We start from the raw sequence: 27238 nt of genomic DNA, 5'->3' as shown, positions 1-27238 counted from the left end.
GAGAGGAACCCGGAGCACCCGGAGGAAACCCACGCGGACACGGGGAGAACACACCAACTCCTCACAGACAGTCACCCGGAGCGGGAATCGAACCCACAACCTCCAGGCCCCTGGACCTGTGTGACTGCGACACTACCTGCTGCGCCACCGTGCCGCCCTATGGTTTGAAATATGAAAAACAATAAGATAATCCACAACAATTGTGTTGCGCAACCTTCCAAATCTTCTTCAGTAAAAATGGTATTGTCTGTAGTTACAGACGGGTCAAACTTGTAGTATATATTATAGAGGAGAAAACTATGTGGAAGAACCACAAGAGCGCTTTAAAACATGACGTTTCTTGAGCTTAAGTTCATTCTGCATAAGTGAATATCAGCTTACCACATACAATGATGCACGGTGTCACAGGCAAGCTTTCCGGTAGTACATCTTGTGGCAGACATGTTTCTTCTACATAGTGCAAGAGGGTCTCCTCTTTTTCCTCAAAATAGGAGAGAAGCAGCAACACCATATCCTTGACATCTTCTGAGCATCCCTCCAGCTGTCCCCTCAGAAATTTCAGCTTTATGACAGTCTGCATAACTTGTTTCTTCCTGTCTGAAAAAATGGTTCTCATGAAATCTAGAAGCCGTTTCCCTTTTATTCTATACTGTTGAGGAAAGTGTCTTTTAGTGATACCCCAGTGAGCTCTTGGAAGTGGACTGTCATGCCAATCTCCTGGAACAAAAAAGGCCAGTCCTCCATGAGGGACTGTAGCTCTGTTCCCTTGATTATGTCTTTACGTTGAGAGTAGTAAGTGCACTTCATAAGAGTTTTTACCTCATCTGGGCTGAAGTTAGTTTGTTCACTGAGCATCTTCATTTTGTCTTTCTTGTCCTGTTGGCTCTCTGGTGTCTCACTCACTGGCATGAATTTCATGTCCCACTGTATGCAACCATATGTATCCTGAACAGCTGCCCTTTGTTCGGCTGGAATTCCCTCTGTGTCATACTCATCTGATCCTTGTTCGCGCTTCATTATCCTTTGTGCTGAATTACGCTTCATTATCCTTTGTGCTGAATTATGCTTCACATTTTCAATTCTGGCTTGTAACTGCTTAACCAGTGAGTGATATCCAGGTCCCACTACATCACCTTCTATGACATCTTGCAATGACTGTGGATACTTAGCAACCGTTTTTTGGGCAACTTGTGTGGAGGCTTGTTTACCAGGAGAAGCACAGATCACCATAATTTCAGTAACAACAATACGGACCATTTCTCTCCGTAAACGTGGGCTTGGCCTTTTCCCCCTCTCCAAACACTGCATCAGGGCTTCAGGAAACTTCTCCAATAGAATCTGGAAGCTGTCAACCCAATCTGGAGCAGTAATCAGGTGACTGGGCGGGGGGGAGGAAGAGTGTGAAGAGGGTGTTGAGGAAACTGGAGTGGTTAGTGCTGACTGGCTATGGATTTCAGTGGTCTGATCTGTAGCACAAAAATAATTAAATTAATAATACTTGTTAATTTGAATGATTATTTATCCTTGGCGTTACTTATAAACTCACTGTGTTTTTTCCAGGCAGCCACCAATTTTCTCACTTGAATTGGTCTCAGTACTGAAAGCAGATCAGCTTCTTGGATGAAGGGAAAATCCTCAGTGGACTCCACACCTAATGACTGTAGTGTCTCCTCTAAAATATTTAAAATTGCAGCTGGGAGATCTGGTAAAACTTTCATAATGGAACTGCTTATGTTGCTGTGCTCTGCATCATCCATTTCTGAGTATGAAAGAATGAATAAAGGCAGAATACATTAACAAAATAATGACAGCCCAAGATATTCATTAAAGTGACAATACACTGTGCTTTAGTGGAACCACTTGGTTTCCATCCTTCATGTAAAATGTCAATGGATAGAAATCAGTCAAGTCATTGATGTTCAGACACAACATCTTTTAATTGTCTTTGATAACGGAGTACAGATGGTATTCAGGAAGAAATTCTGCTACATATGCAGACACCAGAAAATAAACAGCATCATTTTTTAGCAGAATAAGTAGTAGTTCACCAAACTCCACAGAGTCAAAGCTCCCTGTAACAAGGAACTGACCTTTCTTGTACAATGTTCCCTTATACAGCATTTCTACAGCAACATTTGTTTGTTTCATGAAAGTCAAAATGTCTGACCGTATCTTGAATGGCTTTACTGTACAGTACAGAGTAAAATGGAGAACCACCTTTAACTTGCCAGACAGCTTGACCCATTGGTCCTGCTGAAAGGTATGCCTGCAACATCTGATGCCTTTCAGACAGAGTAAAGCAGAGGTTCTTGAAATTCTTCAAATTCCTAGCACATCTCTTGAAATAACTGTGCTTACTTTCAAAGCGCATTGTCCATAGTCTAATCAAGGGGCAAAACTTCAGAATCAGTGCTGGGTAATGCTGTAAATAATGATGCTTTGGTTTCAGGTTACTTTCTGGGAACAGGCCTTTCCTTGACTCTAAATATTCTTGAATAAGAACATCAAGATATGCAACCTGAGGCACAGAGATTTTTTGAGCACATATCATGTCCACAATGTCTTTCAGCTGCAGAGTCAATTGCCACACAGCATCTTCTGTATCTTTAAGTCTATCACCAATTATGAGAGGCAGCAGCCTTAGAAAATTCCAATTCTGTATGGCCTGTCCTGAGAGTTTAGCTGCTTGAGGGCTGACATCACATGGCTTTGCAGAAGCATCAGTGGCGCTGTATTTGAACTGTTTAATGCGCCGATTCAGAGTGGAGTAGGTGAACCATGACTTTACCTTTATGAAATACTTAAGATACAGTGCAGTGTCATATGACAAAACACCCTCAAAGATGTCATGCCCTAGACATGGTGGCAAACCTGGCTGACATATATTAAAGTATTTCAAAGAATTGAATATTGACTTGAATTTTACACCTTCCACATCTGATGTACCTTCAGTCATGAGGCGATCAACAGCAGAATTGTATTTGTCAATGGTGCGCATTGGTCCACAGAGATTGGGATCAGCTCCGTGAAATTCAGATCGTGTTATTAAGCAGTACCTACAGAAATGTTCTGAGCGACTAAAATTTTCAGAGAATCAACCAATGCAATGCGAACCCAAATTATCTCCAGCAATGCAATACAAGGTTCCTTTGACTACTGTTTCATCTGACATTACAATGCCATTCTCTTCCAACTCCTTCAAGTCTGCTAGTAACTCAGAAAACACCTTAGCATGCCCAAATACTTTGAAATCTTTCTCTCTGCACAATAAAACAAGTGACATGTAGTCTGTGTCAGACCGTACATGAACTGGCAAATTACCAACAGATACATAAACAGCTAATATTTTGTGTTTTGTCTTTGCAGAGCCTAAAGGGTTAACAACTTCAAAGGCGTCCTGGTATAATACTAGCTTCAAACATGATGGATTCTGAGCAAAAAAATCATTCGATCTGAATATCTGACCATCACTAATGTCATTTAGAACATCTGAGGGCGACTCATTTGAGTGTTCTCCTGAAACATACTTCTGCCACATATCAGATTTTAAGACACATGTCAGTGTTTCTCTCACGGGCACATAATAAGCAAACCTATCTGTCCTGTTCTCATCTCTTCCTAAAAATATTTTCTTAGGCTCCACATAGTTGAACATTTCTTTGAAACACTGAGCTCTTGAGTATGCTGTCCTCATTGGCCCTGTATGACATGCAGAGAATAGATCAAATCCCCTGACAGACTTACAAATTTTGGTGATGTCCTCATCTGATAATGATGTGTCATTTTTTAGCAATGAAGTAAGTTTACTAAAAGTATATGTCTGGCCCAACTCATGAATGTTTTGCATCTCCTCAATAATGTTCTGTATGGTAGAAACGGGTAATAGAAACTGCCTGTGTAGTTTCAAGTAGAATAAACAGACGTTTCTAAGAAAAAGATCACTAAAATTTTCTGACCTATCCAGATTACCTTCATCTGTGCCTGTCTCTGTGCGTGCCTCGTACACCTGAGGGTCAAAGTCATCTGATTCGGCAGGAACAGATGATGACCGAGAAACAGATTCTCTGTACAAGTCACTGACACTGTGGTCTGCCAAATCTCTGTGTTTCCGTGACATGTGGGCGGTAAATGAAGATTTGACCTTGAAAGCATTGGTACATCCTCTCACAGGACAATTCACGACACGTCCTTCTACAACATGCTCCTTCAAGTGCATTATTAGATCTTTGCTATCCTTGCACTGGCGTTCACACAAGGACACAGCGCCCAGCAACCGACTCCAAAGCACTTAAATAAACAACGTGGTTCATTTCGATGAAGTTTGCAATGAAGCACATAACCATTCAATGTTAACGTGCCACAAAAAGTACAACTAAACATTTCCTTTGCCAAACTAAGAAGTAGCTAGTTATCGCTAGCTAATGTTCAACTCGCTGTACTGAGCAGTCGGTCCGTCCGTCAGTCTCGGTCCGTTACAAGTGTGAAAACAATAAGAACCAAATGCTTCTAAAAGAGTCAAAGGCAGGATGTGGTGTTCTAAGACGTGAACATAATCGCGCGTCGAGAGAAAAGAGTCCGTTAAAATCAATAAACGAGCCGAGGCCAAAGCCTCTCCTAACGTCTTTGCAATAGACCTACTTTGGGCAGCGGAGGAATTCCTGTCGCTGTTTCGACTCATTTATTCACTTCACCGCCTCTCGTTATTTTTCAAGTGGGGAAAAATATCACCACGTAAACACACAGAACCACAAAAAAAATGCATCAAGCCCAGCGGGGTACACTGCTCTGATGACTGGCTCAAAAAATAAAAGTCATACGTGCATCATACGTGACTTTTTTACTTACTTTGGTTTGATTGTCAGTGTATAGTGGGAACATAAACCAATCCAGGGCTAAAATTTAACAATCTATGTAGCTGCCGAGAGAACCGAAACAAGTTTGAACACATCCTTAATGTTAGTCAATAAGCAGTGCTACCTATCCTGACCTAGTTAGCTAAACAAACGCCAATACACACACAAACGAGCCTTAAACAAAGTTTTATTCTCACATTGTGACAATTTACGTGAAAAGCTTACCTCAAGAAGATTTTTTTTGTCACCAGCAGTCAGGAAAAATTCCCTCAGCATCGGAGTTAGACTAAACCCCACAGATGCGTAGGGTTTTTGGCGCGCAGAAATGGAGTTATTTGGTTTACATGGGGTCAAAAGTTCAGTGTCCGTTAGTATTGAACAGTCTGTCGGCTCGCTCGTCCTTTAAATTAGAACATTATCTTGAACTCAGAAGTTATTTTAAAGTAGGCATAATAGCAATTGGTGATGCATGTTTCTATTTATTTATTTATTTAATTTAAATAAAATGTTATTTTGTTTATTATTATCTTTAAATGCATTCTTTTACACTTTCCCAGGCTGTAGGTTTAACATATATAAACTCATGCTCATGCACAGAAATTTTTTATATTGTATACATACAATTTATTAATGTAATGAGAGCATTCTTTGTATTTCTATTGTAGCAAACACCTGGTAAATAAAAGCAACCAACAAGAACATCCTTTGGCAACCACATTATACACCTAGTAACTACTTATAAGCACTATGGATCACCTATGGATCCCTGTACATACTAACAATCTAGAAATGCTGACAACCACCAAGTACATCCTAACAACTATAAGCAAACTTTTCAACAATCCAACATTCACTTGTGGCCACCCAGAACACCTTAGCAACCCATCAACACCCCGGTTAGTTTTTACATCTTAGCTTATATTATGAAACTAGCAACCCATATATGGTTACACCCTAGTAACCACCTACTCTGACAGCCACAAAAATGGTTAGCATTGCTGCCCAGCAATTACATTACAACAAAAGTTGTGTCTTTCTAGTTTTGTTTAAAATATTCCATTGCAAATAGAAAATTATGTGGTATATATAACTAATAATTGCAAAGACAATTCCTAAAATGACATTCTAGTATACTTAAACATATATAACTACTTTACCTTACAACACATGCCGTATTTTTTAACATTTTCTTTCTGTAGAAATCAAGGTATTATTTTGTTGAATAATGAACGGTTTAATATTGTAAAATTAAATGTGCAAATCAGCAAAATCTTTAATTTAGACTAAATATTTCTGTTATTTTTAGGGTTATACTTTGCTTATGATATTATGGTATTTTCCAATATATTTTACATAAAGTAATAAAATTAACAGTAAAAAATGTCTATATTCTACATATTATGTCAGTAAAAATTAATGTAATATTCTATTTATTCATTTAAGGAAAACATCTTTATATGTTACGGTGATATACTATTTTCGAGTTTATGACCTTTTACCATTGCTATTTTATAGTTTATTACCGTAAATTCTACAAACATTTTTTACAGTGTACAGTACCTGAAGAGACAGAAGATGAATGTAGCAATACAGAGAGAGCCTAGGGATACACCATAACCAATGGCTGGTGCAAGTGGATCAGACACAGCAGTGCTGCTCTAATTTTTAAACCCAAATTCCATCTCACTGTCCACTCTGTGAGACACTCCTCCTTCATTTGTCCACCTTGTAGATGTAAAGGCAGAGACAGTAGCTCATCTATTAATGTTTTTGTGATTACCACAGGTTCTCTTTTTCATTCATTCATTCATTCATTCATTATCTGTAACCGCTTATCCAGTTCAGGGTCGCAGTGGGTCCAGAGCCTACCTGGAATCATGGGGCGCAAGGCGGAAATACACCCTGGAGAGGGCGCCAGTCCTTCACAGGGCAACACAGACACACACACACACATTCACTCACACACTCACACCTACGGACACTTTTGAGTCACCAATCCACCTACCAATGTGTGTTTTTGGACTGTGGGAGGAAACTGAAGCACCCGGAGGAAACCTATATTTTAATTTAAGGGTCTCATTCTGGACTCCTAGTTGTTTATGTTTTTACTGATCATCAGTAAAGCCTGTCACAATTATTAGGCCAGAATTATTATATTATAACCATTATTGATTTAAAACTTAGGTCACCGATCTCAGACGATATTTTCAGCCGTATGATATATCGGCCGAGCTCACAGCAGCTCCTCATTCTCCCTGCTTTGTCCTCTGTGGACCGTAAAGGGGGCTTTGTTGTTACTGTACTGAAGACATTAAACATCCATTTATTGCATGAGTGAACTTTTCCAAACCACTCTGATACCCTATGAATGGTACACTAATGCTAACGCTAATGCTAATGCAGACAGGTTAGCGCTCAGCTCATATTTAGGCTATTCGTCTTAAAAGTGCCCCAAAAGAATTATGACCAGTTTTAATGTTTGGGCTAAACTGTGCCTCTACAACAGAAATAACAGCACAGTCCATTCATTTTTAAAGCGGTGGGAGCGGCAGTGGTGCTGACAGGAGGCAGGTACTCATCAGAAGAGTCCCTTCCATTGCATCTCATGCAATATTCAGAGAGCACCTCTGAGGGAGACGTGAGAAGTGGAGAAAACGTTTCAGCATCTCAGCGTAGGTACAGTATTATTAATTTTATGTGGAAGAGGGAATAATGTGGAAGAGCAGAATAGCTGTGTAATCACAGTAAATGTATCATACTTCAGTGGTCCTAGCACTACTAATGGCACTTAAAGATGTGTTAATGAAGCCACAGATGGACAGCGGTGCCTCCTCTTTTTGGATTCCCTTCCATGGAGAGCTGTCAGCTCTGGGATTTGAACTCCTGATGTGCTAATAATGGAGCAGTGAGACAGTTTGGTTACTCTAAAGAAATTAGCCCAAACATTTAGCCCATTTTCTCAAATTTAGTCTTTGAACTGTTCTACGCAGTAGGCATCCCTCATTTTATTTTATTATATCTTATATTTTATTTTATTTTAGGAATTTTTAATTGAAGGAAGACATACAATAATAACTAAAATAGTGCAAGGAAATGACAAAATAAGGGCTTGTACTAGGCGCTTTCCTAAATTAATCTAACGTTAAAATAGATATTCTTTGGGTTTAGATAAAGAGAAGAAATAGAAGAAAGCAGAAATACAGAAGAAAAACATGAAAAAATGAAATAAATAGAGAGATACGTGGGGTTGTGCCGTTTCTAAAAAAAAAATAGGTGTGACGACAAATGGACTTAATCTAGTTTAGACTGTTACAAATTCTCAAGTTGGATGGCAGACGAGGTCCTCTGAATTGTCTTAATGTGGTTCTGTAAAAGGCAGGATGTAGGTTGCTCGAGGTCCTGGTAGAGTATTGATGAGTTTACATGTCATCATCACTAGCATAATGCACCTGGGGGACAATACTGACTACTACATCTGTTATATTAACTTGTAACCATCAGGCAATGAGAGGAGACATCCTATCCGGAGAGAAAGAGGGTGGGCAGTATCTCTTGGGCCCAATCCCATTTCTTATTTTTACCCCTTTGTTTTTGAGTATCATCTTGCCCCTTGGAACTGAGATACAGTGTGGCTCTTAAAACATTAAAAGCCAAGTGAAGAGAAACAAATAATACACAGATCTGTTTCCCCAACTCTTACATCCTCGCTGTCCAAAGGAAAACATGTATCTCCCAAAATAGTAACTTTACAGGAGAGGGGAAATCCTTCTTAACTCTCAATGGAAGTCAATGTAAAAAGATTTAATTTTGGAGCGTTTCTATTGATCCATTCTTCATGAGATTTTCACACAGTGTGAATGACAGCTGCTGTGTTCAAATGATGTAGTAAACTAGAAATCCTCAAAGTGGACATAAATGGTGTTTTTTTTTAACTGCGATAGACACGTGTCATAGACCCAAGCTGGTTATTGTGTGAATTTGTATATATTTAACTAAAAGACTGTTCATATAATGTCTACAAAATAGAACTGGCACTCTGACTTTACATCAACAAGATGTGCCTATTGGACAGTGAAGGGGAACAGGGTAATATATGTATTTGTGGATGCTCTTCTGAATATTGGGCAACCCAGCATTAAACCAGCATTAAAATCTCCTCTAACACAGCTCCAGTTCCACTCCGGGTGACTGTCTGTGAGGAGTGTGTAAGTGTGTGTCGCCCTGTGAAGGACTGTCACCCCCTCCAGGGTATGTTACTGCCTTGTACCAAGTGACTCCAGGACCCTGAAATGGATAGGCCGTTTCAGACAATGAATAAATGAATGAATTAACCAAGTTGTAAGCTCCAAAAGATGTAAGCTCACTTACTGAACGTAAAATCACTATGAATTATAACAGATATAAATGTACAATGAATATCCGCAGTGCTATTTTTAGAAACACATACTAAATTTTGGAGATTTTGTTTGACTCGTCCACATTTTCTCAAAAGCTCTGTGAGGTACGGCCCACACTGTGCTGTCTCTTCACTCCGAGGCACAATAGCAGAGTGATGACAGCCTCCCACAGATCGAGTTCCTCCTGAGGAATGAATCTGGAGAACAGCATTAGTGCTGGCGAGGTAATGTAGATGGCTGTGTGTGTATTCTGAGAGGGGTTGTGTCTGTGTGCTTGGATTTACAGGCTTTCTGCCGCCCAATAGCCCCCTCAGCAAAGGAAAACCTGACAAGAAGACACCTCTCTGCTTCTTAAGGAGGAGAACAGACTTTTAAAGGACATTCAGTGTTTTCATTCAACCACAGAAGATTGTGAATTACCTACAAATATGTTCCATATGTTCCTTCCCTGTGAATTTAAACCCAACATCTATAGTTTCATGTAAGACGTAAAGCACAGGGTACTTTATGAGTTGGGGCAGATGAAATGTTGCATGAAACATGTTAAAGGTTCTATTTTATGCCATTTTCTAAAACACATATATTAACCACAAGACAAAATTACTGTCAATGGCTTCTCTGAATTATAATAAGGTATATTGTGGACCCAACTCACACCCACCCCCTTCCACTGTCCCCTCATTATTGGAATATAGGTGACACTCATTTGACAAATTGCAGTTGATGTAGGTCCAGAAAAACTCAGGTATTCTGGTCTATTTTTGTTTCCACAATCACACAGCTAAGATAGCTAATGGCAAATACCAGTGCCTCTGGGAGGACAGCTAGTGGCCACCAAATGAGAACAGACACTATTGGGTGGGAATGGAGCTCTGCTCAGTGTTGACTGTGATTGGCCGAGAAGCATGTCAATCATTATAATTACTATAAAAAGCATTAACCAATGCAAAGGAAGGCTAGAAATCAACTCCCACAATGTCTAGTGTAGAGCATTCCCTCAAGAGAAGAAGCTGTTCCTGTAGATCTCCAATTAATGTCCACCACATTACAGTTGAAATGAAAACCAAAATAAAATCTATACTAGTCATTAAATCAATTAGCACGTAGGTTTCACCACCTGCTTCCTCCATTTGTCATGATCTGGTCTCTGTAGTCTGCGTGGCAAGGGGACTGTTTGTTGTGACACGCCAAGACAGTTGCCATCAATAAAAGGTCAAAACGGCAGCAAAATCTAGCCCTCGCTGCCCACAGATGTTTTAGAAAGGAGGTAAGCTGCAAGAAAGGGGACTATTAAAAGCAAGCATCTTCTGTAGCCCCTTTCCCTGAGAGCCCTCCTCCCTAATCCCTTCATGGCTGCTGCTTATTTTGGTTCTGACTCCTTTGAAGCACGACAATGCAGTACGTGGCCACTATGAGATCATCGCTAATGTCCACCAACAGTAATGGAAACAACAGAGGGGGGGGGGTGTGGGGGGGTAAGCCATAACATTAAAACGACCTGCAGATCAGCTCCACTGATCTTATATGTGGACTTTTTTATTCTACAGTTACAGACTGTGGTCCATCTGTTGCATACTTTGTTAACCCCTCTTCAGCCTGTTCTTCAATGGTCAGGACCCCCACAGAACAGGTATAGGCTTTTATTTCTGTGGTTTGTGTGGATCGTCCTCTGCGAGTGTTGCGCTGGTACGAGTGGATCAGACACAGCAGTGGCTGCTGGAGTTTTTGTCCACACTGTGTCCACTCATTGTTCACTCTGTTAGACACATTTGTCCACCTTGTAGATGAGTCCAGTAGTGACACTGAAGGGCTTAAAAACTCCAACAGCAACTGCTGTGTCTGATCCACTCGTACCAGCAAAACACATGCTAACACACCAGCACAAATTCAGTTCAGCGCTGATAACAATCCACTACATGGGAGGTGTGGGGGCTCCTGAACATTGAAGAACAGGGTGAAAGTGGGCTAATGAAGTATGCAGAGCAACAGGAATAAGACTAACACAGCAACACTGGATGATTATACTCTGTACTCCACATTTACAGCTTACTGTGGCATCGCTAAAGATGAAGCTCGTGATCTCCTGAGGACAGGGGCAGCACTTATAGCCCCTGATGAGATTAATTTAATAGCCTTAATGCATTTTTATTAGTGTTTAATGTGCTGATTGCTTTCCAGCAGTTATCTTGCATGCAGTGGTCAGAGAAATCCTGGCAGGACATAGTTCAGCTGGACACTGCGTGCACTCAAAGCCATTTGCAAAGCTCCACCGGGCCCCGAATGAAGATCAAACCAAATACGAAAGGCTTGTCCGTCCCAGACTTACGGGAGGGTCCGATGTGCTCTTTCCAGTTTATTTTAGAACTGTGACTAATATTGCCGTTTGCCACAGGAGGAGGAGATAAGGTGGAGTATATAATGCTCAGTTCTTCTGACCTCCTTACCTCCACCACTAGGTGTCTGGACCACCTCTTATTCATCTGCATACTGTTTTTCTTTTTTTTCTTGCTATGTCCATGGATAAGCAGGACACTCAGGCCACCCTGAAACAGGAGCCAGCCGCTAAAGCTGCAAGTCCAGCCCCGGGTGCTGCTCCGGCCACTGCAGGAAGCAGGGATCCTGCACCTTCCAAAGCTGGTGGGCAAATAGATCCTGCGCTCCTGGTGAGTTTGGCACAGCATGGGTTACACAATACACCTGAGATCCATCCATGCTCATCATATAATGTCAAGGCTTACATTTTCTTGTAACAGCAACATTATTATACAGTGGGACCTCTGAAGTGGCTTTGAAGGAGGTGACCTTTTCTAAGTGCCACATCTTTATCTCTTCCAATGGGAAGATATTGCTGCTGCACCCAAGGACAACTCCAGTTTTACAAAGTGCTCGATAAATAAAATGTAATTGAATAGAAAGTGAATACATATTTGACACAAACACAGCTCCAGCAATGAAACTAATGTTCAGAGCAGACTCTGAGTCCCACAGAGTGCATCTGAAATGCAGTTGCTCTTCACATACGATGGTGTGTTTTGAGCTGTTGCTAATGTTTAAAGCTGGGGTTGGGGTGAGGAAATCTGTCACAACACTGCGTTGAACAGAGCCACTGTTGTTGCTACATTGCACTATGTACCTTTTGGAGGAGGGCAGGAAACCAAGGGCAGCTCAGAAGCGACTCGGATGAGAGTGAACTGGCATGTCTCGGATTGGTCGGCCACTCTGTGGTATGTGTCCTTGCATTACTGTAGACATCCGTGAAATGGACGCACAGTATTTTTGCGGTTGTGTTTTAACTCCCTCCAGGTGTTTTTTTTTTTTTTTTATGGAGGGAGTTCATTGTTCTTGGTTTAGCCCCCTGTGCCCCAGGGAGTCCAGGGGGGGGGGGTCATTATCCAGGAGAGAAGGAATGCTGCGGCTGGTGCCAGGCCACGGGGAGTCTGGGTGTGGGGGGGTCATAAAGGGTGTGGACCACCGCCGCCAGCTTCCAGTCCATGACCGTAACAGATGACACCAACGTCTGCTTTGTCCAAGCTTGTGTGTGTGAGTGTGTGTACCAGGAATATATCACATTGTGGGACCCTGTTGACACACTCAAATTTGGGGAGCGGGACCCCACAATATAAATGATTATATTTAAAGGTGAAGGCATGTTTTAAATTAGGGTTAGGGTTAGGGCCAATTGAAAAGTATATGATGTCTTCACAAACTGAATGGAAGTCTGTGTAATATCCTCACAATTCACAGACACACATTCACATAGCGAGGATTTATCTTCCTTGTGGGAAGTAATAATTAAATCAAAATTATTACATTTTAGGCTGTAGAATTGTGTTAGTGTTAGGCTACGGTTGTAGGGCTAGGATTAGGGTTAAATTAGGGGTAAGTCAGGGTTGGATTAGCATAGGGTTAGGGTTAAGTCAGGGTTAAATTAGAATAGACTTAGGGTCAGTCTTCACCAAAATGATTTAAGTTTCTGGTCTAATGTGAATCTTTCTTTATTTGTTGCAGCGAGAGTTCGGAACAGACAAAATCGAAGGTACGTGTTTCATCCCACTTTTCTAAAAAATTGTTCATCACCAATTTTCCCAAACATCTAGGCCTCCCCCAGTCACCTGGGAGGGTGGGGAGCACACTCTTCCACGGAACCACTGCTTCTTCTGTTGTAGATCTTCTTAAATCTGCCTTCACCTGCACCTTATATCCATTTGTTTCATAACACACTGTTCAGCTCTCTCTGGACCACCTCCGTTTGACCCTAAGGCTGAAACACTGAAGTCTGAGCTTGTAACATTCTGCCTGCCTTCACCCATGAGCGTCTGATTGTGTTCTTCCCGAATCCAGAGTGTGAAAGGACCTTGGATGCTCCGACACATGACCTAAACACAAATACAAATTATGTTTTTACCATTTGTTTTTACTGTTCTTTACTCTTAAAGCAACACTAGGTAGTATTTTCACTGTGGTGCTTCACTGAGCTGTCATTGACTCTCCATGCTCAGCACTGCAGAAACTGCACTGTGTAACTTTGGAAGGAGGGTAGGATACTGATAAAACATAAACATAAGAAGATAATCTAGATGTATTGCTGATCTTTAAACATGTTTCCTTTCTTGTGTCTGATGTCCTCCCAGAGTTTAAAGAGGCTTTCCTGCTGTTCACAAAGAACCCTGAGGGGCAGATCACTCTGAGTCAGTGTGGGGACGTGATGAGGGCTCTGGGTCAGAACCCAACCAACGCAGAAGTGCTGCGAGTACTGGGCATGCCCAAACCAGATGGTAAATCAACACACACAGCACAGACGGGGTATATACACAGATCAGCCAATACCATTAATACGACTGTCATCAATACACGAAGTTAGACCTCTTTTACCCTGTTCCTTAGCACCCAGGACCCCCACAGAGTAGGTGTGATCTGGTGATGGATCATTCTTAGTGCTGCAGTGACACTGATGTGGTGGTGGTGTGTTAATGTGTGTTGTGCTGGTGCGAGTGGATCAGACACAGCAGTGCTGCTGGAGTTTTAAACCCCTCAGTGTCACTGCTGAACTGAGAATAGTCCACCAACCAACGACAGATGAGCTACTGTCTCTGACTTTAAATCTACAAGGTGGACCAACGAGGGAGGAGTGTTTCACAGAGTGGACAGTGAGTGGACACAGGGTTTAAAAACTCCAGCAGCACTGCTGTGTCTGATCCACTTGCACCAGCACAACACACACTAACACACCACCACCATCACATCAGTGTCACTGCAGCGCTGAGAATGATACACCATTGTCCTGATCATTGAAGAACAATGAAAGCGGGCCAACAAAGTATGCAGAGTGCTCCTGTGTGGTCAGTGGAGCTGGTACAATGGGCAGCGAGTGTAGAAGTGAGGAGTTGGCATTAATGTTGGGGCTGATCACTGTAATGAACAGAACAGGATCTCAAATTAGTCTCCTGCCTTTGAATCCCCCAGTGACATCCGGCTAAGCCTGGCCATATTCACATCAATAAATCCCAGCATTCCCAGTTCCAGGGGGGAACGCGTCCGAACATCCCCTCAGCATTAAAGTCCACCAAGGAATTCCTCGTATGTGCGGGGAAACAATAGGTAGAAACTAAATATAGGGTCTATTGTTTAAGGGGTTTAGAAAAGAAGCTGTCACGTCTTGGGTGGCATTAAATGCGAAGCTGATCTGCATTCTACTGTTCTACAGGACACTCCCTGCAACAGCACGGGACCTCACTATGAGCAGCTCATTTTGGATTCAAAGCTAATCCTGTTACGGCTGATGGATTGTTGTTCACGGGGCTGTAAACACAATAACCAGGTCCCAGCTGAGCTCGACCTGCAATTCCCAGCCAATGCTGGTCATCTTGTAGTCATTTTTTTTTCAATTTTGGAGCATTTCTATCTTTATGTATTCACGTCAGACCCACAGTCACACTCGATCCCCAATCTGGCCAAGCTTTATAAGATCTAGGTCCTTGGTCTATGACTTATTGTGTAGTTCGCTCTGATTTCAAAATTCAGTTTCATTTGCTTGTGGTGTGTTCCTTTGTTGCAGAGATGGAGACCAAGATGATTGACTTTGAGACATTCCTGCCCATGTTTCACAAAATGTCAAAGTCTGTAAATCTGGGCTCGTATGAGGACTTTGTGGAGGGGCTTCGCGTCTTCGATAAAGAAGGAAACGGCACAGTGCTGGGGGCCGAAATCCGCCATGTTCTTGCTACACTCGGTACTAAACAGCTCCATGTATCTGTTACTGCTGCAATATTAAATATTAAAGAAAAGGAATTGGTGACTACAATTGATTGGCTAAAATAAAGCTTGGGGATCAAACAGTAACGAAAATACAGAATATTATGTAGTAGTCCTTTAACAAAAAACAAACAAACAAAAAAAAACCTTGCAGGACTGAAACTGCACAGTCTTTGTTTAGAAACCAAGCTATCTCATTGTCTCAGTATGTGTTTCTCCTGGCAGGCGAGAAGCTAAGTATTGGCGAAGTGGAGCAGGTCATGGTGGGACAGGAAGACACAAATGGCTGCATCAACTATGAAGGTAAAACCCATCTACTTCAACTACTACTCTGTCTTCAAAATGCAACCGTGGAAATGACTGTTCCTCTGGATGACACATTCACGCACGTTTATATTTCTTTCTCTTTCAGATTTTGTGAAGCACATCATGACAGGATGAGGGAGTAACTGAGGTAAAATCACTTTAAAGCCAACAGTTCGACAATATTGCTGGACAGTTAGGGTTCTCCTCAGAGCGTGTTGAGCTGTCCAGTGGTATTTACATTAGCAGCAGTTTTAAAAGAGCTGGTGAAAGCTAACCTGTGCTACGTAGCAACAAGTGAAAAACTAAATTTGTGAAGGGCTTGCTAGCATGGATGACTCCAGGCAATGTTATAACAGCATGTGTCATGCATAGACAGGTATTATGACCGAGATATTGCATGTGTTATGGATATATAAGAGCTTTTGTACAATACCTACTTCAAACATTTGAGGGACCCACTCTGTTGAGCATAAATAAAGTGTAGGAGAAGGACCAAGCCCAGACTCCTCCTCTTCATAATTATGCACCCTATAAAACCACTCCTCAACCCTCACCTTCTCATGAAGAAATTTGCACCCCTCCACCACCCCTACTCCTCCTCCTCCACCAATGATTTTGCCAGGCAAGTGGGGGTCTGGCTTCAATCTTCACCAGCAGAAGCTGCCCAGAACTCCAGCCCAAGTCCTTCTGTGTTGCCCTTCCTTGCCCTGCTTACATCAGGCGTGGTCCTCACTTCACAAAAAATACTTACTGCTGCTTTAACTGCAATGCCATCTTTCTACATTTCTGAAAGTGGAACATCCACCCTTCTTTGCTTTTCAGCTTCCTGAGAACAGCCAGAGCAGCTGCTTGAGAAAGAGAACAACTGTTGTCCAGACCCACGGATTTACTGAAGCTTTACAGATCTCATCAGGTCTGGATAATCAGCAGATGCCCTAAATGTCTCGGCCCTGAGTTGTTACCCATCTATGATTTACATGTAGATTTAAAATAAAGATGGCATTGTTTTTAAGCTGGTTGTGCTTGTTTCTGTATTGGAATATTACATACACTGGATATACAGGCAAAGGTATCAAATTTCATGCTGATTAATCCCATAATCTTTAAGGAATGCATATGCAATTCCTCACTTCCGTAGCCTCACACTCATAAAAGTGTCATCATATTTGAATGCTGTCAATCGGAGAAGATACTGGATTTACACTGGTGCTACACAGAGCCAGTCCTGACTTTCCTGGGGCTTTCCTAAGCAAAATTTTGATATGGTGTCTGTGAACCAAAATGTGACCATTTTTTGACAGTTGCACCTGACTCTCCACTAGTACTTTCCCTCCTTTTTTGGCTTAAGGATAAACAGAACAAAATATATAAAAATATTTGTTCAAAAAACAATAGATCAATGAACAGTTTTAACATAGTTAACTTTGTGACCAGCCCTCTAGAATTCAAGTTAGCATTATTCATTTAAGGTGAAACTGAAACTCAAAGAACTTGGAAGCAACTACATAATTTTAAGGTGGAATGGAATAGTAAGTAACTTTTAGAGTGTACTGGTGGGTTTGGGGAAGTTTAAATGAGTACTACACAGTATAAAACATCAGTTTATGTTCACTTATGTTTCTGTTTACTTTTCTGCTTCAAAGTTTGGTTCTTTTGTGGTGCTGGGAGGCTTTTAATGTTGGCGAGAACAGCACACACCACCTCTAGATATGTTCCCACGCCTATGTTCGTAGACTATTATTTATAAGCAATCCTACCTCAAGAAGAACAGTCACAGATTTACCTCACTGCTGTTCCCGAAGCTCAGTCTCGTGGAGTGTTTTTTTCTTGTTTATTTCCTGAAGTATAGCATCGCTTCATTTTCTGATGATACACTATCTCTCCCTAACTTGACGTGAGGGGGAGACAAGGGGTCTTTCCTTACTTTGCAGTAAGGCGGTCCGTCTCGGGCACTACAATGCTAACGTAGTTGTCATTGAAGGAATGCCTGAAAGATTACACTCCAACCATTAGCCACCTTGAATACTGATGCTTATACTGTTTCCAGAAGCCATAAATTGATAGGAAATTACTGTCATTCTGTGTGTTTTTGGTGTGAAATGATAAAAGTGGTGATGAAGGTAACCAGATGTCTCCTTGTCTACAACAATAGTTTATTTACTCTCAGCAAATTACCAGTGAATTCCACCTCTATAAAGAGATTCATACGGAAAGATGATGAGGATGATGTTTAGAAACAGTGGTATATCTGGAAAAATATGGGTGTTTTCGCTGTAATAACTTTCTCTAATTATCTTTTAGAGACAGACATCTGACAGACATCCATTCAAAGTTTCCCTAGTACTGAGCACTTGCCTTAAACAACTTAGCTATGCAGTTAGTACTACAGTAAATTTTAACTGGTCCAGTACTTGTTAGCCTCAAAAGAACCAACATCAGGCACCAAACCTTAATTGGTTAAAGGATTCAATTTATAATAAGTGGAAAATATGCTAATTTAACTTGTCTTTTTCATGAATGAGTGTAGGGATTGAAGCTTCACTACAGTACAGTAGCTCTCTGTAAACTGTGGGTTCTCAGGAGAGAAAACAGCCACAGCTGTCGGAGGATAAATCTCTGGATTTGAATGTGCCGGTTTAGTGCATGTTCTCTAAGCTCTGGATGCCATCACAGACAGACGTTCTGAAGCCCGGCTCAACTGGACCATCTCAGGGGAACTTTCTGGAACAAAAACGTCATTCAGCATGCCAAGCTCTGCACATTCCCTTTCTAGAAATCACAGTGCTTAGCTGGTGTTAATTGCTTACACCACTCGTAAAATTCATACATTCCATTAACCACTGTGCTGCACTGGGTGAATTAGAAATACCACTAGGTCACTTTTTTTTTTCTTTAGTTACAGCTTCAAAATCATTGTGATGTTAAACTGTAATAGGGAAAATATTGTTGCTACACCAGGCTCAGCACTGCAGAAAGTGCATTATGTAACTTTTGGAGGAGTTATTTTACAAATGTTTGTTTTAAACATTGTAATTCATACAAAACTGAACCTGGAACTAATCTAAGTGAGAAATCACATTTAGATCTGAATTATTATGAAGTGACATTCATTCATTCATTATCTGTAAGCACTTATCCAGTTCAGGGTGGTGATGGGTCCAAAGCCTACACGGAATCATTGGGTGCAAGGTGGGAATACATCCTGGTGGGGGCGCCAGCACACACTCACACCTACGGACACTTTTTGAGCCGCCAATCCACCTACCAACCGGAGCACCTGGAAACCCACGCAGACACAGGGAGAACACACCACACTCCTCACAGACAGTCACCCGGAGGAAACCCACGCGGACACAGAGAGAACACACCACACTCCTCACAAACAGTTACCTAGAGGAAACCCACGCGGACACAGAGAGAACACACCACACTCCTCACAGACAGTCACCTAGAGGAAACCCACGCGGACACAGAGAGAACACACCACACTCCTCACAGACAGTCACCCGGAGGAAACCCACGCAGACACAGGGAGAACACACCACACTCCTCACAGACAGTCACTCGGAGGAAACCCATGCAGACACAGGGAGAACACACCACACTCCTCACAAACAGTCACTCGGAGGAAACCCATGCAGACACAGGGAGAACACACCACACTCCTCACAGACAGTCACCCGGAGCGGTACTTGAATCCACAACCTCCAGGACCCTGGAGCTGTGTGACTGCGCCACCTACCTGCTGCACCACTGTGTCGCCCCATGAAGTGACATGCATATAAATATATCTAAATATTTATGACCTCCTGCAATAGCACACACTGATCTGTACCATCTGGAATAAAGACACCCTGTGGTAGCACTCCCTTGTGGAGCAGTCCTATGCAATGAGTATTTATGCGAGTGAGTGAGTGAGTGAGTCAGTGAGTTTGACTGCTGTTTAATGTTTAATGTTTAATCCTGACCCTCTCCATTTATGGCTCGGTTATGGTTAAAACTAATGTTTAAAAAGCCCATTCAAGGTTTCAATGGGCCCAGAAAAGCCCATTCAAGGTTTTCCACAATAGACCATGTCATATTAAGCATACATAAAGCTGGGGAACATCTCACTCAGGTTCTCATTATGTGCTAAATAGTGCTAGGAAACACAGGATCCTGGGAAATAGGGTCTCTTGTCATGTTCCTATTAAATCTAGGGAAGGTCTTTGCAAAACATATGAAGAACTCTGAAAGACAAATTACTGTGTGCAAAGGTTTAAACCCTCGAGGTCAATTCCAGGTTGCTCTTGATTTTCAAATTTAAATAAATCTATTTGCATATTTTAGATTTTTAAATGTATTATAACAAGTAGGAATAAAATAAAATATTATATCTTCACTTATTTTCATGTAGAATATCAATAAAACCTTTTATTTGACCAAAGGCACCCAAACTTTTGTATAAAACTGTATATTCAAAAATTGTAGTCACTTGCACAGCCAGCCTTTCAGGGTATTAATGTTCTCTGTGGTAAGTTATACATTTTCCGCAGTAATAGCTGCTCTTCTGGAAAGGCTGTACACTATGTCAGAACATGGCTGTGAGGATTTGATGGTATTCAGCTATGAGAGCTTAAATGAGGTCAGGTACACGTCAGACAATGTGTTCTGGATAAGAAATGTCACTCAGAAAATTGTCATTTATTATTCACTGACTAATTATCTTACAGTGGCTTGGGCCTTTAGTGTTTGGGAGTTATACCAGTGATGCTGTGTAAAAGGAATGTCTGTGATTTAGGAGTGAATCAACATCTTTTGAAAATTACATAAAAGGACCCCAAAGGCTGGGCTACACAGTATTTGTGCTCTCCATCGCTCTCCTGCAGGCCCCACTGAATTACACAGTCATAACACTCAGTTTGCCTTTCTCCTCCCCACATTACTGCTTTTTTTTTGTTTGAGTCAGTGACGTAAGTTTCTAGAAAGGTCTATGAGAATTACACTGTTCTCCACTGACCTCTACTGGCCGAGCAGGGAACAGCATTGTGTTATTCAGAGAGTACTGAAAAAGACCTCATATAACATACTGTCATTTTTATTAACAGCCACTAGATTACAACCACAGACAAGTTAGGTAAATGGTCAGTTTTAAAAGTTGATGTTGGAAGCACTCTGTATATTATGGCAACAAAATTATCAGTGTTATTAACTTCCTTTGTCAATAGTTTTAATCTTGTGGCTGACTGGTGTATAATGCAACATTTATATGAGTTGGTATTTACTCATACATTTAAAAGGCATGGCCTGAGAACAAATTTTCTGGACATCATTTACAAAATATGATCAACAAATAATTATAAAAAGCAAAACACTAAGTGTTATACATCAACCAGTATCTATATTCCTCATATGAGACTAGCTATACTGAAATGAATACAAAAGCGTGAAATCAGCATTGTTTTTCCCTCTCTGGACAGTGCTGTGCAAAAGTCAGAGACCAGATGTTTGTGTATTTAATTTCAGATAAAACCTGCCATTAAGTTAATTCCTTTAAGGAGATAACAAATACAATTCCTAAAATAAGCAGAGAAAATCAAACTCTGTTCTCACTTTAGACCTGAAAATGTCCACAGGTGTTTAGGCCTACTGTGAGGTGGAAACCAGGGATGTGGGTCTGAAAGGATGTGGATCTGTCAAGAAGCCTGTACTGAGAAAACGGGACAGACAGAAAAAAATAAATAAATAATTAAGTTTTTCTAAGAACAGTGAACTGTAGGCTCCAGGACCCAGACCCATTATAGTTCAATTAGTAAATGCAACCAATAACTAAGACTGACTGAAGTATGGACAATTTTTCTGATTTTTTGGAGGAACCAAAACCAAAATCCAGAAAATAATATAAGCTATGATAAAGAAAAAGGCTGAACATAGTAAATACAGTATATTTTTTTCTGACACTTAAAAATGAATACATTTATTTATTAGCACATAAAATACAATTTAAAGGATGTTTCCTGCCTTATGAACACTGCTACGTGAAGCATCCCATTGCCCAAGCAAAACGTGCCATTAAAAAAAGTGTACAGATCATCAGGTGCACAACAGCTCAGAATGAAAGTGCCTGTACTTGCTTCATCATGTTGGAGAGAAGCTGTGGCCAGGTGCTCACAGCCATGACCTGAGGCTATTAGCTACAGGCTGATCTGGATCTACGTACACCTGACAAACAGGCAAGGCCAAGGCCAGGGCAAATCCCTTTCCTCGTCTGAGAAAAGCCATTGACAGATGTTTCCCTGGGCTTCTTTCCAAAAAGGAAAGTAGGAGAGAGTGAGAGCGAGTGAGAATAAGAGATGCTATGTATTGCCAGGGCAGACCCTGGTGAGTCCCATAGTTCTCACTGTAATTTGGATAGTACATAAATCTCCTGAGATTTTCTGGCTGTTTCATTTCTCAGGCCAGCGTGGAGGCTGATAAAGACAGACACGTGGCAAAAGAATACTCAGGAAAGTTTAGATGTACATAGTCCTGCTAAAATCACGCTGGTCTTGTCCTGTAACAGTTGACAGTATGCTATCTATAAAAGTAGGCTATGTAGGGAATTAGTGAATTTAACTACTTTAAGACACCCCTGTTGAATTTACTGTTTGTCTGATATTCGGCGGAAAACATTAACCAATAGAAAATGGTGCAATGGAACAGCTGCGCATGAATTCAGTGCCTGGCTTCTGGCTAATTTAAAGTTCTCCAGCAGTTTATAAGTGGGTGAGACTGATGGAAACAAGAAAAATACAAAAGGGGACAGGGATATAATAGTGCTGTATGGAATAATATATTCTATAACATAATGAAACACAACATAACAGATCAAATGCTAGTTTTAGACCCAAATGCCCCATCAGTGATGATATTTAGAAACTAGACTAGTAGTAATAGCTATATTCAGTTAATTCTAAGTACAGTTTTGAGTGATTGTGTTGGTGTTTTTCGGAATCGAACAATAATATCCTCAAACATGTTTGGAAGGAATCTAGTTTTCCCACAGATTTTACAACAGTTCCTGTGCTGATAGTTGTTGAGTGTAATAAGACGTTCCACTGCTCTTCTGTGAAAACTGAGTATTTGAGTTTGTAGGCCTGTAATCATAGTATATTACATTTATATATTCACAAGTACACTCAGAGCTGGCTAACTTACATTTCTACAGTAGCTTTTTTACCTCAGCTCCATACCAGTAAACGTAAACTCGGCTCACTAGCGCCCCCGCCCTCATCCAGGCGGCGGGGGGTACTTCAGCAGGCGGCAGAGCGCGCTTCGGCGAGAGACTGCAGCTGGAGACACAATAACACAGCGAGTGGCACAGGTAAGAAAACGGCTTAATTTTGCTTGTATTTCTTTAATACAACATATATTTTCGCATGATGCTGACATTATTCGACGTGGATGTGTGTTAGACGTCTTTATTGTGTGAACTCGCGAATTTCTAAGCGTCTGTTTGTCATGTTATCGCGTGTATTTCTATTCGCCTGTGGTCGGAGCGGTGAGGAACGAGGCTGAATTCGCATTTAATTCGCTTCTGTCTCGTTAGAATTTTCCGATCCACCTTAAACGGTGCAACTGTTAACGTTCTGGCTCAGAATGTAACTGTTAGGCGCTGCGGCATTTAAGGTGGATTGGATAATTCCAATAAGTAGCCGAATTAAAATTAAGTATTTCTTTAAAAATCATAAAAACCGTTATGTATTTGGTTGGTTGAAAATGTAAGTGAACACAATGCTCTTAGAAATTAACCGTTATAAGAGGAGCCGCCTTCAGAAGGATAATTACTGTCAGATAGGACCTAGACTGGGCAGTGTAACGGCATTTATGGGCTCTAACACTGGCAGCTTTAATATGGATCAGTTTTCTTTCTTTCCGTAATTAAACATCGCGTTTACTCTTAATATATCTTAATATTTTCTAGACGTTTCCTTTCGATGTATTTAAGCAGAAATGCTTCTTTCACCGTGTCATTTGGTCCTTTCTGCTCATTGTGTTGAATAATAGACTCCCCCATGCAGAACGGCTTACAAAGGCGTTACATTGCCATGCATTGATGCCACTCTCATTGAATGCGAATTGACTCTGAATGGATGCAGATTCTGTATTTGTTTCTCTGGGAAGTGTTTATAGTCATCCACGAGTGGGCAATGGTTTTTTATCCTGCACCGAGAGAGTGGTGCTGATGATGCAGCCATGATCCCAGCTCTCCATGTGCTGCCATTTCAAAGCCAAGCCCATGCAACATGCAGACAGATGTATGCATGGAAAAAATGGCCTGGCCCGGCCCTTAAAGCATTGCACCTATCAGATCTTCTTTTATTCCTTTGCTCTTTTGCATTTACAATGACCTGACTGGTGATGGGGTACCACAAACTCATTGTGTATCTTTGCTTTACGCATACATGTCCGTCAATCATCCTTTTTTTTGCAGCCGAACCTTCAAAACTAACCAAAAAAAAGGCAGGTGAGTTTTATCCTATCCATGGTTCTTCGCAGCTGACCACCGTGATGCCCTCTCAGGATGCAGTTTGTCTGCGAAGGTGAAGGGAGGGCTGCTGGATTTTCTCGTCCAGTTGCAGAGTTGCAGAGACACACCCCTCCATGCAATTCAGGATCTAGTTCAGAGATGCAGAGAGCTCGAAGCACCAAGGCACACGCTACACTGAGCTAGAGTTCATTTATATCTCTTGTTATTTATTGTTGTCTAAAATAAGCAGGACATGTGAGGTCGTGGTAAACTACATTCAAGACAAACACCTGAGATTTAAATAAAGGGAGGCATTAGAAGTGCCTGATTAAAAAGGCCAGTGTTCTCCAAAAATCAACAAAAGTTTTTACTTTAGGTTCTGACTTTATCTTTCCTTTTGGCTGCATAAAAGCTCTTTAGGGATTCAGGTTGCACTTTGGACACTAAATATTTGCGTCAGCACTTGCAGTTTAGAGAGTCGCACATTTGCAAGTTTAAAATTAGCCCTGTCACTGTCTGCGTGGGTTTTCTTTCCAAAATCCCCCCCAAAAAATCTTGGTAGGTGGAGTGGCTGTGTGAAATTGTGTGAGTGACTGGGTGAGTGTGTGTGATGCCCCGAGATGGACTGACGCTCTGTCTAGAGTGTGTACCTGCCATTGAAAGCCTGATAAGGATGTAGCTGCTACAGAACATGAACTAATGAACGAATAATGGCCAAAAACCCTCAGTTTCATATATTTTTAATTTGTGTTACTGGACCGTTCAGAGACAGGCCCAGCTGAGGTAATTGAATCTGTCTGACCCAGGGAATGATGTACTAGATGTAAGTTCATTAAAACCACCAATAAGGAGTTAGCGGTTTTCCCCAAACAGCTGCTCTTAGCCAATTAGCCTAAATGCCAGGGGGCAGACATTTATTTTACACATAAGCAGCCTATTGTTATGGCACCAGGACTGACTTATGTTAATGTGGTGGTCTTTCCTTGCGTAATTAATGCAGTTAGGGGCAGTTCACTGAGGGAAGGCAGTCGGTTTCACAAATGCTCAGTGAACTTTGAGACTGGGTTTTGAAGGTAATGGTCTCTGAGAACACTGATTCTGTTTACATAGGAGAGGTACCTATAGGGGGTTTGTGGGGGGTTATGAAAAGTCTTTGTTGGGCTTTATTGTGAGGTGAATATATAATCACAATCTAATTTGCATAATATAAATTGCTCATACTTTATATATTTCTTGGTTTTCCCCAGGCTCCACTTATGATCAAATTAAAAAAAGATTAGTTTTACCAGGCCATAGAAATAAACAGGGTGATTTGGTTACTGTGCCTTTAAGACTGAAATGTGTCAGTGAGCTCTGTTCTAATTGGCTGCCTTGTAGTGTGCCTCAGTCATTAAGTAATCTGGAAACACTCTGTATAACTTCTTTCTGAATAAGGGACTCTTTAAGTATTAACTCCTGCAGCATGACAAGGTACAAACTAACCCACTCTTCTGCTCTGAAAAGATTAAAGAGGACATATTACGAGTCTGTCCAGTCACAGTGCTGGAGAGTGCAAAGACGAGGTTAAACGCAGCAAAACAGACATAACGAGCACTGAGAAATAAGAGCACTGAGTAAAAACGGAGAACACGAGAAAGGAGAAGAAAGAGAGACGAGCACAGACGGCTAAAAACTTCTGCTCCTCGCTCCTCACTGCTGTGTGCTCGGGGTCAGGGTTAACAGCGAGTGGCTCGTTATCATTTAAAGGAACAGGCGCTGAAACACAGACATTATATTAAGACACAGAACCATGTTCATTTGTGGAAAAGTGGTATGATATGTCCCGTGTAATGTTTAGAAGTATCTGTAGCACCTTTTGCGTGAGACATTGTCCAAAAACTGCTTAAAAGACGTCCAGAGCCCTGTCGAGCGAGCTGAGGGTGACGCTCATAGGACAGCCTCATGACAAAAAATAATCATGACAGATAACAGATAGCGGATCAGTATAAATTAGGGGCTAATTGCCTGGTGTCTTCCCTCAATTTGTCCTAATGAAATCTGCGGGATGCAAATGATCGATGGTACATTCTACCAAGAGCTGCATGATTACGAACAAATGACCAATGGAGATTTGCCTTGCAGTATATCGCAACTGTGCCATTACATTGGCATTTCTTTGTTTTTGTATGAGTACCCTGCTTTATCAAAACATCCCCACAAACTTAAGATGCAAGGAATGGTTTTCCTGGCCTTTCTGCTCTCATTAATGAGCTTCGAATCACACAATCCAACCCCTGCTATGAGTATTATCCCTATGCAAATGACTCCCAGCTCATGTCTGTGGATGAATGCTTTTCACAATCCGAATCCGACCATATCTGTCCAGCACAAGGATCGTCTAAAATCCCGGTTGATTATCTTTCATTTTGTCTTACGCCTTGCAAAACATCCTTCCCCTGAAACCCTGTGCTGACTTTTCTGACACGGTTCCATCTGCGGCCTCTTTTCCGACCAGCGTTCCTGCATGAGCGCCTAATTGGAATGGTGGTAACGAAGGAGGTGCTATAGCTCTTGGTTTGCCCCTCCTCACACAGGCTGGTGGGGCCGATAGGATCTGCGCCATGGGCGCTGTGCTGCACGTCGCTTAAAACAAAATGCAGCTGCAGATATTTAGGCCGGCCCCCTCTCTGCACCACACACAGCCACGACGAGTACAAACCTAGAATTCCCAAATCCCTGATGCTTACTGGTGTCCAAGAGGCCTGAGGCTCCAAGGAATGCACTATCTCTCTAAAACCGCTCGGACCTCCTTGTCTGTGGGAACTGGACTAATACCAGTTCAGATAGTTCAGTTCTTACCAGAAAAAAACAAGATATAAACATTTGACTCCTGTTTTTACATTTTAGTTTGTATTTACTGATTAATTCAAAATAATTCCTGATTAATTTATTGCTGTTACTTA

General features: G+C 41.4%; 2 protein-coding genes across 8 annotated transcripts in view; both read left to right on the top strand.

Annotated features, from left to right (window-relative positions):
* The first annotated feature begins 11766 nt into the window (after positions 1-11766).
* zgc:163073 (uncharacterized protein LOC100037358 homolog) lies at positions 11767-15943 on the top strand. Its single transcript, XM_066663956.1, has 6 exons — positions 11767-11913; positions 13259-13286; positions 13882-14025; positions 15306-15479; positions 15728-15805; positions 15915-15943. The coding sequence occupies exons 1-6, from the start codon at positions 11767-11769 to the stop codon at positions 15941-15943; spliced, it is 600 nt and encodes a 199-aa protein (XP_066520053.1).
* Positions 15944-23067: 7124 nt separating this feature from the next.
* Positions 23068-27238, top strand: part of mapta (microtubule-associated protein tau a) — a 36773-nt gene continuing 32602 nt past the window's right edge. For all 7 annotated transcript variants that reach the window (XM_066663859.1, XM_066663857.1, XM_066663858.1 and 4 more), the window contains exon 1: positions 23068-23150. The gene's annotated coding sequence lies outside the window, so the exon portion shown is untranslated. The remainder of the gene's footprint in view (positions 23151-27238) is intronic.

The sequence above is a fragment of the Hoplias malabaricus genome, chromosome 3 (assembly GCF_029633855.1).
Source record: "Hoplias malabaricus isolate fHopMal1 chromosome 3, fHopMal1.hap1, whole genome shotgun sequence".
Classification (NCBI taxonomy): Eukaryota; Metazoa; Chordata; class Actinopteri; order Characiformes; family Erythrinidae; genus Hoplias; species Hoplias malabaricus.
The sequence above is the reverse complement of the archived record's forward strand: the minus strand, read 5'-3'. Positions and strand labels throughout refer to the sequence as shown.